We start from the raw sequence: 15,803 nt of genomic DNA on the forward strand, positions 1-15,803 counted from the left end.
GCTGGAGCTGTCTCTGTTGTTGCGTGCAGGGTGGTGCTATAATCGAACAGGAACCGGGACATTGTGGGAGTGAGTGACACTGTAGGCCGTTTCTTTAAGCCTCTAGAGTGTGGTGCTGGAAAAGCAAATCAGGTCAGGCAGCATCCGAGGAGCAGGAGCAAGATGAAATCCTGATGAAGGGCTTATGCCCAAAACCTAGATTTCCCTGCTCCTTGGATGCTGCCTGACCTGCTGTGCTTTTCCAGCACAACACTCTCAACTCTGACCTCCAGCATCTGCTGTCCTCACTGTCTCCTATGTTTCTTTAAGTCTGTGTATAGACCACTGTTTCTGCCAGACTGTTGGGTGATGGATGGTATGGATCTGTCCGAATATGGCAAATGCCATTGGACTTTCGTAAATACTTGAACTCCGTGCTGGGAAATGACCTCTCATTGTCCTTGAACAATACTTCTGGGAGACTTCTATCACCAACAACACTCTCAGCTTCTCAATCATCATCCCTGAATTTGCTGAGTGAACTCTATGCATGACTAATCACTGAGTGGGCACCTACAGTGACCAGGAACATTGAGCCTATCAAAGGCCAGTACAGTCATCATGTGACCGGGTCCGGGGTTTACCCAGCCATTCCCATGAATGTGGGGGCAGTGCCAGCTGTAATTTCTGTCCTTGTTGGCACTCTCGGCACTGCTCTGCCAACATGGCTACGTCTGCATCCAACCCTAGCCACCAGACATAACATCTCACCATTGTCTGCATTTTGGAAGCTCCTGGTTGACCAAGAAGAAGATTGGTTATTATCTAGTGGCAGCCTTTATTTGGGATAATCACTTTTTCTCTTCGCAGTAATATGCCGTCCTCCACGGTGATCTGGTCTTGCCATATCCAGAAAGGTTTCAATCCTGGTTGTGATGGCTCTTTTGTCTCTCCCATGACCATCAATCATTTAGTTTCTGTAGGACAGGATCATTTTGTGTCCACTGTCAGATTTCCTCAGTGGTGACCAGAACGTTTAAAATCAGAATGGACTCTTCCAGGGAAGGCACCACTGGTGGAGTATCTGCCAATGGGAGGCATCTCAAGACATTGGCATTTCTTACTTGGCCTCCCAAAGAGTGTTGCAACTGGTAAATGATACACACAGGGTGAGGGCCCACTGCTGAAATTGACCAGAAGTTCTGGGCAACACAACGTTGTCTTCTTTAAGTAATCCTAGCAGGGGTTTATGGTCCGTTACTATGACAAATTTACATTTGTAAAGATATTGGTGGAACTTTCTCACACCAAAGATGACCACCAGATCTTCCTCCTACCTGGCCGTATTTGCATTTGGCATCAGCCAAAGTTGGGGAAGTATATGCTATTGGGCGTTTCTCTCCATTGGGTCACTGATGAGCCATTACTACCCTGATACCGTACGGAGAGACATTGTATGACAGCGCCACATCTCACTTTAGATCATTGTGGGCCAACACCTTAGAGGATGATACTGCTTTTTCACCTCCCTAAAGGCTGCTTCTTGGCTAAGTGACCATTTCCAAGGCTGACCCTTTTTCAACAGCAGGTGTAAAGATGGAAGCCAGGTTCTGTACAAATTTCCCGTAATAATTCACCAATCCAAAGAAAGACCCAAGGCGACTTTGATCGCCTTCACGTTACCTTCCAACGGGTGTAACCCAGTTTTGTTAACTCTGTAACCCAAGTAGTTAACTTGGTGCGCCTGGAACATCCATTGTTCCCCAGAAGGCACACACCCACAGGGTGGGGGTGGGGGAGTCGTTTAAGCACGATGTCCAAGTTGTCTAGATACACTTTAATGGTCTTCCCAGTAATTAGCACATCATCCATTCTCCCATAATCCAAAGATGTGCAGGTTAGGTGAATTGGCCATGTTATATTGCCCATAGTATTCAGGGATAAATGTAGAGTAATAGAGTAGGAGAATGGGTTTGGGTGGGAAATTCTTCAGAGGGTCGGCATGGACTTGTTGGGCTGAAGGGCATGTTTCCATACTGTAGGGATTCTATGAAATTGCAACATGAGGCAGCCCTTGTAAAAAAGTTTTTCATGGCCTGCTGAAAAAGGACACAGGCTAATGATATGTCAAATGACAGTCTTGTATATGGGTATTAACTGTGGCATACTCTGGGAACCTTGATCCATAGCAGATAGGTGTGGCTCATATCCAGCTTTGTGAAGGACAGCCCATCCCCTATCAGCTTTCTGCGTCACTGCTCAATGTGAGGCATTGGGTATTTATCCAACTGCAAGAAGTGATTTACTGTTGGCTTAAAATCCCCATAAAGACAAACTGAGCCATCAGGCTTTACAATCAGTGCGATCAGTCATCGAGTTGTAGAGCATGGAAACAGACCCTTCGATCCAACCCGTCCATGCCGACCAGATATCCCAACTAGTCCCACCTGCCAGCACCTGGCCCATATCCCTCCAAACCCTTCCTATTCATATACCCATCCAAATGTCTCTTAAATGTTGCAATTGTACCAGCCTCCACCACGTCTTCTGGCAGCTTATTCCATACACATATCACCCTCTGCATTAAAAAGTTGCCCCTTAGGTCTCTTTTATATCTTTCCCCTCTCACCCTAAGCTTATGCCCTCTAGTTCTAGACTCCCTGACCCCAGGGAAAAGACTTTGTCTATTTATCCTATCCATGTCCCTCATAATTTCGTAAACCTCTATAAACCTCAGTGTCCAACGCTCCAGGGAAAACAGCCTCAGCCTGTTCAGCCTCTCCCTTTAGTTCAAATCCTCCAACCCTGGCAACATCCTTGTAAATCTTTTCTGAACCCTTTCAAGTTTCACATCATCTTTCCAATAGGAAGGAGACCAGAATTGCATGCAATATTCCAACAGTGGCCTAACCAATGTCCTGTACAGCCGCAACATGACCTCCCAACTCCCGTACTCAATACTCTTACTAATAAAGGAAAGCATACCAAACGCCTTCTTCACTATCCTATCTACCTGCGACTCCACTTTCAGGGAGCTATGAACCTGAACTCCAAGACCTCTTTGTTCAGCAACACTCCCTTGGACCTTACCATTAAGTTTATACATCCTGCTAAGATTTGCTTTCCCAAAATGCAGCACCTCACACTTATTTGAATTAAACTCCATCTGCCACTTCTCAGCCCATTGGCCCATCTGGTCCAGATCCTGTTGTAATCTGAGGTAACCCTCTTCGCTATCCACTACACCTCCAATTTTGGTGTCATCTGCAAACTTACTAAATGTATCTGTTATGCTCACATCCAAATCATTTCTGTAAATGACAAAAAGTAGAGGGCCCAGCACCGATCCTTGTGGCACTCCACTGGTTACAGGCCTCCAGTCTGAAAAACAACCCACCACCACCACCCTCTGTCTTCTACCTTTGAGCCAGTTCTGTATCCAAATGGCTTGTTCTCCCTGTATTCCGTGATATCTAACCTTGCTAATCAGTCTCAAGTCCATATAGATCACATCTACCGCTCTGCCCTCATCAATCCTCTTTGTTATTTCTTCAAAAAAACTCAATCAAGTTTGTGAGACATGATTGCCCACGCACAAAGCCATGTTGACTATCCCTAATAAGTCCTTGCCTTTCCAAATACATGTACATCCTGTCCCTCAGGATTCCCTCCAACAACTGACCCACCACAGATGTCAGGCTCACTGGTCTATAATTCCCTGGCTTGTCCTTACCATCCTTCTTAAACAGTGGCATCACATTAGCCAACCCTCAATCTACTGCCACCTCACCTGTGACTATCGATGATACAAATACTTCAGCAAGAGGCACAGCAATCACTTCCCTAGCTTCCCACAGAGTTCTCGGAAACCTGATCAGGTCCTGGGGATTTATCCATCTTTAACCATTTCAAGACATCCAGAAATTCCTCCTCTATAATATGGACATTTTTCAAAGTGTCACCATCTATTTCAGTACATTCTATATCTTCCATGTCCTTTTCCACAGTAAACACTGATGCAAAATACCCATTTAGTATCTTACCCCATCTCCTGCAGTTCCTCACAAAGACTGCCTTTGAGGGGCCCTATTCTCTCCCTAGTTACCCTTTTTCCTTAATGTATTTGTAAAATTCCTTTAGATTCTCCCTAACTCTCTTTGCCAAAGCTATCTCATGTTCCTGTTTGTCCTCCTGATTTCCCTCTAAAGTATACTCCTAGTGCTTTTATACTGTCAAGATTCACTCAGTCTCTCTTGTCTATACCAGACATATGCTTCCTTCTTTTTCTTAACCAAACCCTCAATTTCTTTAGTCATCCAGCATTCCCTATAGCTACCAGCCTTCCCTTTCACCCTGACAGGAATATACTTTCTCTTGACTCTCATTATTTCATTTCTGAAGGCTTCCCATTTCCCAGCCGTCCCTTTACCTGCGAACATCTGCCCCCAATCAGCTTTTGAATGTTCTTGCCTAATACCATCAAAATTGGCCTTTCTCCAATTTAGAACTTCAACTTTTAGATCTGGTCTACCCTTTTCCATCATTATTTTAAATCTACCTGCCCATTCTGTAAACTGCACTGGCTTGATGATTCCCTTATTCTCCAGCCTCCTAATTTCTGCCTCTGCTTTTGCCAGTGAGGCAACTGGTACCAAGCAGGCCTTGCAAAAATCACAGAATTGCTTCCTGACCAACACGTAAAGTGGCTTTGGCTCCCTTGATGGTCTTTCCTGAAAAACATAGGGTAATTAATTAGGATTTCACTTAAGCAGCCATTTCCTAATTGAAAAATGTTGAGCCAATCAAGGTGAATCTTTCTCAACCAATTTCATCCCAGTAGGTTGAACCCCTTGCTCTCACTAAAAGCTGTGGGGTAACGGCACCAACTGCTTCTCGTAGGAGACCAGAACCAAAGACGTACCCAAAATCTGTAACAGTTTCTCAGTTTCTCAGTCTGGCTGAGTCTTCTGCAAACTTAAGGGTTGGAGTCCTGAGTGAATCTTGTTAAAGACAGATTCTGCAACCACAGATCCAGCTGCACCAGTATAGATCGCCATGGGAACCAGGTGACCATTTAACCAGATGTTTATTTTAATTGATTCTGATTTGGATGTTGCTAAGCAATTTAGTTGTTCCAACCCATGTGTAGGTGTCTTTCGAGGATGTGCACTCTACTGGTTACCAGCCTCTTTTTCAAGTCAGGCCTTGTCAGACTTGAGCCCACACACTGGCAGCAACTACACTGACCTGCCGGCCCAGATCCTGAAGAACTTTTTAGCCGCTTGGCTTTGTTGTGGGGTTCTATTGTGGGCTGGCCAAGGGTCCCTTTGCTCGGGATACTCTTTGTGTGAGGTTCTGTAATTACCTACACACAGATGGTGTTCTCCAAGCTAGTCAGACAAGTGACAGAGTTCATTTCCAATGGGGGGCCCTATAACTCCAAGATACTACTTGCTGCATTTTCTAGTGACAAATCCAAATGTACCTATTTGAAGTCCAGTTGGATTTCAGCTGGTAGATGCTTTTATGTAGTTACATCATTAATCCTGTGTACCAAACAAAACTGTTAGCGAGTTTTGAGAAGATTTGTAGCTCAGGTTGAGGTTTTGGATGTAGGTTTGCTCACTGAGCTGGAAGGTTCATTTCCAGACGTTTTGTTACACTACTAGATAACATCTTCAGTGGGCCTCCAGGTGAAGCACTGCTGATAATTCCTGCTTTCTATTTATATGTCTGGGTTTCTTTGGGTTGGTGATGTCATTTCCTGTGGTGGAGTCATTTCCTGTTCTTTTTCTCAGGGGGTGGTCGATGGGGTCTAACTCGATGTGTTTGTTGGTAGTGTTCTGGTTGGAAGGCCATGCTTCTAGGAATTCTCGTGCGTGTCTTTGTTTGGCTTGTCCTAGGATGGATGAGTTGTCCCAGTCGAAGTGGTGTCCTTCCTTATTTGTCTGTAAGGATCCTAGTGAGAGAGGGTCATGTCGTTTTGTGGCTTGTTGACATTCATGTATCCTGGTGGCTAGGAAATGACACAGGAAATGACATCACTGGGAATGACTTCACCAACCTAAAGAAACCCAAACATATAAATAGAAAGCAGGAATTATCAGCAGTGCTTTGCCTGGAGGTCCACTGAAGATGTTACTTAGGATGACGAAACACCTGGAAATGAACCTTCCAGCTCAGCGAGCAAACCTACATTCACAAACAAAACTGTCTCTGAGCCTCTTATTCAGGGCTAGCCTAAAAATCCTATGCCTATGCCAGTTGATTTGACCTTGTCAAAAATCCTGCTATGGATTCCCTTGATTCTTGAACAGTGGAGTAATACCAATAATGTCTCAGAATTAGAGGAGATTTGGAGTCATAATCTTCCTTAACTAAATCAGTCAACTCAAATTGTTTTAGTATCTGGTGCCTCAGGGAAAGTTAAGTTCCTAATAACCAGAAAATCCTGTGCTTCTGCAAGCAGTCAGAAGGATTATTTTTCTTCTTCTGCCCCAGTGTCATTTGCCTGGGAAAAATATTGCATTCTTTCCACATACTGGGCCCAGACTTTGACAGAATCGAATAAGCCAAGCTGCCAAATGAAGGCACGATACCAGAAATGCTGACCCCAACTTAAAGACGACTGTTGAGTGAATTTTCTTCAGGGAATTTCAGTTTTCTCTCATTGCCATTGAGGCAGTTATCCCATTACCGAGTCACCCTTTATTTACAGGTGCAAAGTATGTGGGCTGTGACCAGCCAGCTCAAAGCCAGTCCCTAGAGTGAGGAGACTCTGAATCTCCTATTTATGTCAGCCAGGGCTCCCTGATTAACCCATGTTAACAACCCCAATCAGGGATCTCAGTCAGAGATCCACCTGGCCCTGGTTCCAATCACTACCCCTGTCCAAAAGGTTTCTGCCAACACGCATCCCCACTTGGCTTTGTATTGTCCATAAATTTACAAATATTTTATCCTCACCTCCAAATCATTCCTGTTGATTGTGAACAGCTGGGGCCCAAGCCCCTGTCCTTCAGAGACCCCACTATTCACAGCCTCCAAGACCAGGATGACCCATTTATTTTGATTCTGTGGTTTCTGTCTGTAGCCAATTCTTAATTCATACCAATATATTACCCACATTTACCCGTGTGCTTTGGTTTTTTAAAACCAACTTCTTTTTAGAATCGTTTTATAAAAGTCTTCTTAATATTCAAGTATACAATGTCCATTGTCTCTGCATCTATCAATTTTGAGTGTAGCATCTTCAAAAATCTCCAAACTTGTGAATGGGAATCCTGTTTGACAAACCTGTGCTGACTATTTCCAATTGTTCTCCAGATGTTTATTTATTCCATCCTTCAGAATAGATTATCGTTGCAGAATCTGAGCAATGTGGGACGATAACCACCATTGCATTTACTAAGTCTATAGCCACCTCCTTCAGCACTCTTGGATGTAGATTATTATTGGGTCCTGAGGATTGATCAATTTCAGCCCCATTAATTTCTCCAGTACAACTTTTTTATTAATGCTGATTTCCTTTAGCTCCTCATTCTTAGCCTCATGCTGATTCTGTAACCACCGTCAATTATTTTTAGAAACCCATCTGATTCACTGACATTCTTCATGGAAGGCAATCTGTCATTTTTACCCAGTCTGTTTTATGTGACCCCCAGACCCACAGCAATGGGATTGACTCTTAACTGCCCGTGGACAATTGGAGGTAGACAGTAAATGCTGGCCAACCCTGCAACACCATTATGCCAGAAACAATTTCAGAAAAAAGCCTCGTGCTTCTGCCTGGAAAACAATCTCCATGACTATCTGACGTGGGGTTTTCAGGTGGCATTCTGTTCCCTCTCTCTTGTATGGATAAAGCATCCCGTGCTCAGCACTTGAACAACAGGACAGGCCAATATTTATCCTTCAATCAACATTACTAAAGTTTGTTTTTACATTTGTTTGTGAGATCTTGCTGTGTGTAAATTTGAACACTCTCTACACCAGTGACTATGCATCAGAAGCTGTGAAGAACATAGGAATATACTGAGGTCACAGAATGCACTTTCTTTGAGAAAGCCTCTTTCCTTTTCCTCCTTAGACCTTTCGCCCTGTGTTTACTTGCTCTGAGTTGACCGATTCCTGTAGAGGGATTATACTAAACATCTACAAACAAAATTTCACAGCCACGAGAAAATCATGAATAGTTTTATTTTGCACTTTTTGACTTTGGATTATTTTGCATTAAAGAAAATAAATGATTTGAGGGAATGTTTTCACCAGTGTTCTGCTCAAGGAGCTGACAGTTGAGAATATTCTGGCTGTGTAAGAGTTTTGGCTGGGAATGCTCTGTCAAAGTGTGATCATATCGTTATTGGGAGGCTCTAGTCACAGTGAATCACAGGACTCTGTCCAGCGGGTGCCTTGGCATTGCTGTTTGTGCAGTTTATTCAGAGGTGTAATATGCAAGTAATTTTTAAGTCTTGACAGTTGGTTTTAAAAAGCTTGTCCCTTTTACACACTTCCTGTCAACATTTTTCAATTCCAATTTTCTATTGTCATATTTATTATGGACGCTGTAAATATGTCACAATAGCACTGCCCTGCCAGAGGTGGAACATAGGAACAGGAGTAGGCCATTCAGCCCCTCAGACCCTGTTTCACCATTCAGTGAGGTCGTGGCCTAGCTCAGTATACCTACCTTTGGCTCATATCCACTAATGTTACCTTAAAAAAACAACTAATTTAAAACTAACTAACTAACTCGGCATTAACTGCTATTTGTTGAAAGTTTCCAACTATCTGCCATTCTTTTTGTGTAGGAATGTTTTCTAACATCATCCAGAATGATCTAGCCCTAATTCTTAGACTATGCCCCCAATTCTGGAATCTCCAACCTGTGGGATTAGATTATCTTTATCTCCCTTGTCTTTTCCAGTTTATATCTTGAAGAATTTGATAAGTTCTCTTCTTAACCTTCTAAGCTCAAGAAAGCAGGCCTAATTTATGTAATGTCTCCTCATAACTGAGCCCCTAAAGTCCAGGTATCATTCTCAAAACATGCACTGCACTTCCTCCAAGGCCAATCTATCCTTCCTAAGTGTGGTGCCCAGATTTGCTCAGTATTCCAAGTGGGATCTATCCAGGGTTTTGTATAACTGCAGCACAGTTTCTGCATCAGCCTCCAGTTCTCTAGATGTAAAGGCCAGCATTCCATTCACTTGGCTGATTTCTTTCTGCACCAGTTCATGACATGTTAAAGGCACCTGAGCACCCCAGATCAGTTTGGATATGGATTGTATTTAACTTAATACTATTTAGAAGCTAACGTGATTTTTATTTTCCGGTCCTCACACTTGCTTACATTGAACTCCATCTGCCAAAGTTTTGCCCATTCACTTAGTCCACCAACATCCCTTTCTAATTTTACGCTATCTTCAATACTGTCTAGAATGCCATCTACCTTTGTGTCATCAGCAAATTTGGAAATAAATCTTCATGCACCATTATCTAAGTCTACTTCAGCAAGGCATTTGATAAGGTTTTCCTTGATAGGAGAATTCATAAAGTCAGGGAGTATGGGATACAGGGATATTTGGCTGTCTGGATTCAGAATTGGCTGGCTGACAGAAGGTAGAGAATGGTTGTAGATGGAAAGTATTCTGTCTGGAGGTCAGGGTTCTGTTCTTGGGCCTCTGCTCTTTGCAGTTTTTATAAATGACTTGGATGAGGAGGTTGAGGGGTGGGTTAGTAAATTTGCAGATGACACAAAGGTTGGAAATGCCATTGATAGTATCGAGGACTATTGCAGGTTACAGTGCGACATAGACAGGATGCAGAGCTGGGCTGAGAAATGGCAGATGGAGTTCAATCTGGATAAATGTGAAGTGATGCATTGTCGATGGTCGAACTCGAATGCTGAATATAGGATTAAAGACAGGATTCTTGGCAGTGTGGAGGAACAGAGGGATCTGGGTGTGCAAGTACATAGATCCCTCAGAGTTGCCACCCAAGTGGATAGGGTTGCTGAGAAAGCATATGGTGTTTTGGCTTCCATTAACAAGGGGAATCGAGTTTAAAAGTTACGCGGTTTTGCTTCAGCTCTACAAGTCCCTGATGAGACCGCACTTGGAATATTGTGTCCAGTTCTGGTCACCCTATTATAGGGGCGATGCAGAGGCTTTGGAGAGAGTGCAAAGAAGGTTTACCAGGATGCTGCCTGGACTGGAGGGCTTGTCTTACAAAGAGAGGTTGACTAAGCTCGAACTTTTCTCGCTGGCGAGGAGGAGGAGGTAGAAAGAGAGGTGACCTGATCGAGGAAACAAGGTAATGAGAGGCAAAGATAGAGTCAATAGTCAGACTTTTCCCCAGGGCAGGATTGATTGGTACAAGGGGTCATAGTTTTAAGGTGTTAGGAGGAAGGTATAGAGGAGACATCAGAGGTAGGTTCTTTGCACAGAAAGTTGTGAATACATGGAACGCGTTGCCAGCGGTGGTGGTGGAATCAGAAACATTAGAGACATTTAAGTGTCTACTGGACATGCACATGGACAGCAGTGAATTGAGGGGTGCATAGGTTGTTATTTTGTTTTAGATTAGGAATAATCCACAGCACAACATCATGGGCTGAAGTGCCTGTTCTGAGCTGTACTTTTCTATGTTCTATTAATAAATAACATGAAAAAATTGAGGGCCCAACATAGATCCTTGTGGGATACCACTGATGCCACTAGTTTGTGTACCTGCCATTATCCTGACTTGCTGTTGCCTGCCACCTGTTAGGCAAAGAGCTGAAGCTTCTCCAATGAGAAATTCAGGATCCCTCAATTTGCTTCCCTTGTAGTCACACCCTCTTGTCTCAGATCACTGGCTACATGTGAAAGTATTAATCTGGTGGAGATTCAATTTAGTAGTTACTTACCACCAATAAACACAGCTTTTCCAGTGATATCATTGTTTTTTGATTCCACCAGTCTTCTCCCTCACTGACTACTGTTTTCCCTTTGACCCCAAATTACCTAAGACCTTATTTTGATGAGTATCCTGGTCTTTAGTGTCAGGTGTGACCGTGATATTAGTTACACTGTCATGCAATGAAGCCCCATTGAGCATGCTCTCCCGCTATCACTCCTCATTCAAAGCTTCTCAAACCATTTGTCTCATTAATGCGTTTCAGCTAAATTCCTGTTTTCAAGCTGCAATTAAACTACACCCAATCAAAAGAGAACTTCTAGTTAATATCTCAATTAAAGAACATACCAGATTTTAGATTATAATTAACTCTTACATCAAATTAAATTGTTCCTTTAAACTTATCCTGCCACTGTAACTTGCTGCTTTCACGTAGACAAACTCTTGGTGCAGCCAGTCCTTTCCCACCTGCCACAACTTCTGCTCTTTGACATGAGTAAAATAAATGCAGACTATTCATGATACATAAGGACTCATACTTATAATTTGAAAATAGGACTAAGTTATTTTCTTTCTCAACTATTGCCTCTCTGCCTGTTGTTCTGTTGAAGACAGTGACATTGGCTGGATACTGTCCTGTATGCCAGGTTGGTTGGGGATAGGTGGTCTCCCAAAGTATCCTGGAAATCTGGTAAAGTGCTGTAACCCTGTCTGTCCACAGTCATTGACCCCCTCTAATTCCTTATCCTTTGTCCTCAGGTACCTCCAGGGGTCAGTGGACAGGCGCACTTAAAGGTTTGGGGCAATCGATATCTCACTGATGATGGATACATCTTCCATAATTTCACGACCGTTACCATTGACTCCAAGGGATCTTCAGTATTTATCCAGACAGACAAACCAGTCTACAAACCCAAACAGAAAGGTACAGCTTGCCTGTACATTCTGCACTCTTTTTCCAGATTAACATGTCACCTGGTATTACTTACAGAGCTATGATACACATTACTCAAACGTTATCCCATAGCAACCCGTTCACCTCTGTTAGAAAATTGGTTATAAGACTTTGTGTAGCTGATGCACGTTTAGAGGGTCAGTACTGAGGGAGTGCTGCACTGTCAGAGGGTCAGTAATGCGGGAGTGCCACACTGACGGAAGGAGAGGGGCGATGGAGCACTGGACTGTCGGAGGGTCAGTGCCAATGGAGCTGTCGAAGGGACAGTGTTGAGGGAGCGCCGCAGTGTTGAAGGAGTGCTGAGGGAGCGCTGCACTGTCGAAGGGTCAGTGCCAAGGGAGTGCCGCAGTGTCAGAAGGTCAATGCCGAGGGAGTGCCACAGTGTTGGAAGGTCAGTGCTGAGGGAGTGCAGCAGAGTTGGAGGGTCAGTGCTGAGGGAGCGCCACACTGTCGGAGGGTCAGTGCTGAGGGAGTGTCACACTGTCGGAGGGTCAGTGCTGAGGGAGTGTCACACTGTCGGAGGGTCAGTGCTGAGGGAGTGTCACACTGTCGGAGGGTCAGTGCTGAGGGAGTGTCACACTGTCGGAGGGTCAGTGCTGAGGGAGCGTCACACTGTCGGAGGGTCAGTGCTGAGGGAGAACTGCACGATTGGAGTTTTGAATGAGATCTTAAACTGAGCTTCTGAATGTTCAGACTCTGTCCTTGGAGCCCTAATTGAAGGTGCTGCCTAGTTATATTGGTCTTGCCCTCTTTGTTTTGTCAATCACTTCTTTCCCTCTTTTCTCCTTTTTTTGTTCTTTCTGTCACTGTCTCTAGTAGGGTGATGAAATATCTGGAAATGAACCTTCCAGCTCAGCGAGCAAACCTACATCCATTTACTCGTGGTGTTCAAAGATAGGATGGGTTTTGAGCAGGTATATACGGAGTAATTATTTTCTAGGTCAGGAGGATCACTAATCAGAGGGACACAGGTTGAAGAGCACTGGTAAGAGAAAGCAGTCAGTCAGAGCAGTGTATAGAGACACAACATTTGTTTTCCCATTCCCCTGCTGACTCCAGTCTGCTTTGACAATGATGCAACAACTACAACTAGAATTTATTTTTAATTTATTAAAATATTCTAGAGTCTTTCACAGGACTCATGAAATTTTGTTCAGTAGGCAAGAAACTAATAAGACAGGCCGAAGACACCCATTTTAAGGAGGGAATTTGGGAGCTTGAGCCCCAGGCAGTTCAAAGGAAAGCCACCAAAGTTGGAGCGATTACCAACATAAGAATTAGGAGCAGGAATAGGTCATTTGGCCTCTCGAGACTGCTCCACCGTTCAATAATATCATGGCTGACCTGATTGTGTTTTGAATTCCACATTCACATCTATCCCTGAAAATCCTTGATTTCAGTGCTTAACAAAAACCTATCCAGTTCTGTCTTAAAAATATTCAATCACCTCCATTTCTACCACTTTCGGTGGTAGAGAATTCTAAAGTCTCCTTATCTGTGTTCTAAAAGTTTTCAAACAGTGCCCCCTGGTTCTGGAGTGACCCACAATGAGGAAATATCTTCTCCAAGTCCACCCTTTCAATGTCATTCAGGATGTTAAACCCTTCAATCAGGTCAGCCCTCACTCTTCCAAACATCAGTGGAAACAAATCCAGTATGTCCAAACTTTCCCCATAAGACAACCCACTCATTCCATGTACCAATCCAGTAAAGCTCCTCTGACTTTCCCACAGTGCAGTTATATCCTTCCTCAAATAAGGAGATCAAAACTGTACACAATATTCAAGATGTGGTCTCACTCATTAATCAAAGTTTAATAAAGTAATCAAAGTTTAATGTCTTCTTATGCTCAATTTCTCTCATCATAAAAGATAGCATCCCAGTAGCTGCCTTGATTTTTTTGCTGTATCTTGTTGTGACTCATGAACTGGGACACTCCCATCCCTCTGCACTTTCAAATTTCGCAGTCGTTCTTCATTGAAGTGAAACTCTACTTTTTTATTTTTCTGACCAACAATAAGAGACCATTTTAATACCGTGTCTTGACGTTCAGTGGTGTTACCATCACTCAGTCCCTCACTACAAACATTTTAGAACTACCATTGACCAGAAACTCAACTGGACTCACCACACAAAAACACTGTGGCTACAAGAGCAGGTCAGAGACTAGGGATGCTGTGGCCAATAGCTCACCTCCTAACTCCCCAAAGCCTGTCGAACCAGCTACACGCAAAAGTCTGGAGTGTGATGGAATACTCCCCACTCGCCTGGATGGGGGCAGCTCCAGTAACACTCAAGAAGCTTGATACCAGCCAGGGACAAAGCAGCCGCTTGATTGGCACCACGTCCCCAAACTTCCACTCCCTCCACCACCCACGCTCAGTAGCAACAGTGTGTACCATGTGCAAGATGCACTGCAGAAATTCACCAAAGATCTTTAGACAACTCCTACCAAACCCATGGCCACTTCCATCTAGAAGGACTAAGGCAGCAGATACATGGGAACACCACCCCCTGCAAGTTCCCTTCCAAGCCACTCCCCATCCTGACTTGGAAGTATATCACTGTTCCTTCACTGGCACTGGGTCAAAATCCTGGAATTCCCTCCCTAAGGGCACATGGACTGCAGCGGTTCAAGAAGGCAGCTCCCCCCAACCTCTTCAAGGGGCAACTAGAAACAGGCAATAAATGCTGGCCGCTCACATCTCATGCGTGAATAAATATTTTTCTTTTCTTCACATTATTCTCCTCCTACAAGATATTTGCTCGCTCACTCACCCAATTTATGTATATCCACCTGCAACCTCCTTGTGTCCTCTTCACAACGTATGTTCCTGCCTATCTTGGTGTCTTCTGTAAACTTAGACCTTCACATCTCTCATCTGAATCATTGATGTAATTGGAACAAGTCAGGCCTAAGACCAGACCTGTGGGGAATCTCCCCTCTCTTCACGTCTGCCAACCAGAAAAAGATCTTTTTATGCATACTCTGATTTGCACCAGCCAGGTAATTTTCTGTCACCCTGTATAACATGAAGATTAAGGTCAGAGTGGTGTATGATGTTAGAGTTGAAGAAGAGAAGAGGTCGTGGAGATATGTAATGGACAGATGACCTCATCTGGATAATTGTGCAGTGTGCTGCATGACAAAACTCACAATGTTGGGGTTGGTTTTTAATATAATCACACTTTAAAAAGAAAGCTGTGAAAACAAAGATTAAACGTATAACAATAACCATGATTTAATTTGCTGACCCCTTTTCCCTCTCCTCCAATCACAGTGCTGATAAATGTGTTCACTGTCACCCCTGACCTTCGACCCACCAATCAAAAGGTAAGGTTTCTCTCTGCATCTGACATATTTCAATGTTGAAAAATAATTAAAAGCAACAAGAGTGATTTATTAAACTAGTGACCAATTACGGGCAACAACTGAACTCATTTCTGAAACTGGTTCTGAAAATCAGAAAAATTTCTGTCTTCGCTCTTCAGTGATGCCTGGGTTAGGGAGCTTTCCTACTGGTGATCCATTTCACTGCCCTGTGTGATGTAAATCATTCAATCCTGGGTCAGTATCTGCACCCTGTAGTTACAGATTTTGGTGGATTCCCTTCTTGCTTCCCTCCTCTGTCAGTAAGGGGTAAAATGTCAGGAGGTTACAGCTGAGTGGGATGTGGACCGAATGAGTGGTGAATTAGATTTGTGTGAGTTCTAATAAGACCTTTTTCAGATTTAAATATAGATTAAAATTCAGGCTTTGAGATACAACAAGTAACCTTCAAGTAAGTTGTTTATGAAAAGGAAATCGTGCTTGTCAAGTCTACTGGAAATTTCCAACGATGCAACTAGTAAAGATGCTAAGGGGAGCCAGTGGAAGTGGTTTACTTGGACTGTCGGAAAGTTTTCAGCAGGGTCTCCCATGGGAGATTTGTGTGTAAAATTAAAGTGTTTGGGATTGGAGGTAGTGTAC

At 43.6% G+C, this 15,803-nt stretch overlaps 1 protein-coding gene across 2 annotated transcripts in view; it reads left to right on the plus strand.

The window, feature by feature from the left end:
- cpamd8 (C3 and PZP like alpha-2-macroglobulin domain containing 8) overlaps nucleotides 1–15,803 on the plus strand; it is a 158,073-nt gene that overhangs the window by 12,754 nt on the left and 129,516 nt on the right. For both annotated transcript variants that reach the window (XM_060845992.1, XM_060845993.1), the window contains exons 4-5: nucleotides 11,638–11,803; nucleotides 15,115–15,167. In XM_060845992.1, coding sequence (XP_060701975.1) covers nucleotides 11,638–11,803; nucleotides 15,115–15,167 — 219 coding nt within the window. The remainder of the gene's footprint in view (nucleotides 1–11,637; nucleotides 11,804–15,114; nucleotides 15,168–15,803) is intronic.

The sequence above is a fragment of the Hemiscyllium ocellatum genome, chromosome 28 (assembly GCF_020745735.1).
Source record: "Hemiscyllium ocellatum isolate sHemOce1 chromosome 28, sHemOce1.pat.X.cur, whole genome shotgun sequence".
In the NCBI taxonomy this organism is placed as follows: domain Eukaryota; kingdom Metazoa; phylum Chordata; class Chondrichthyes; order Orectolobiformes; family Hemiscylliidae; genus Hemiscyllium; species Hemiscyllium ocellatum.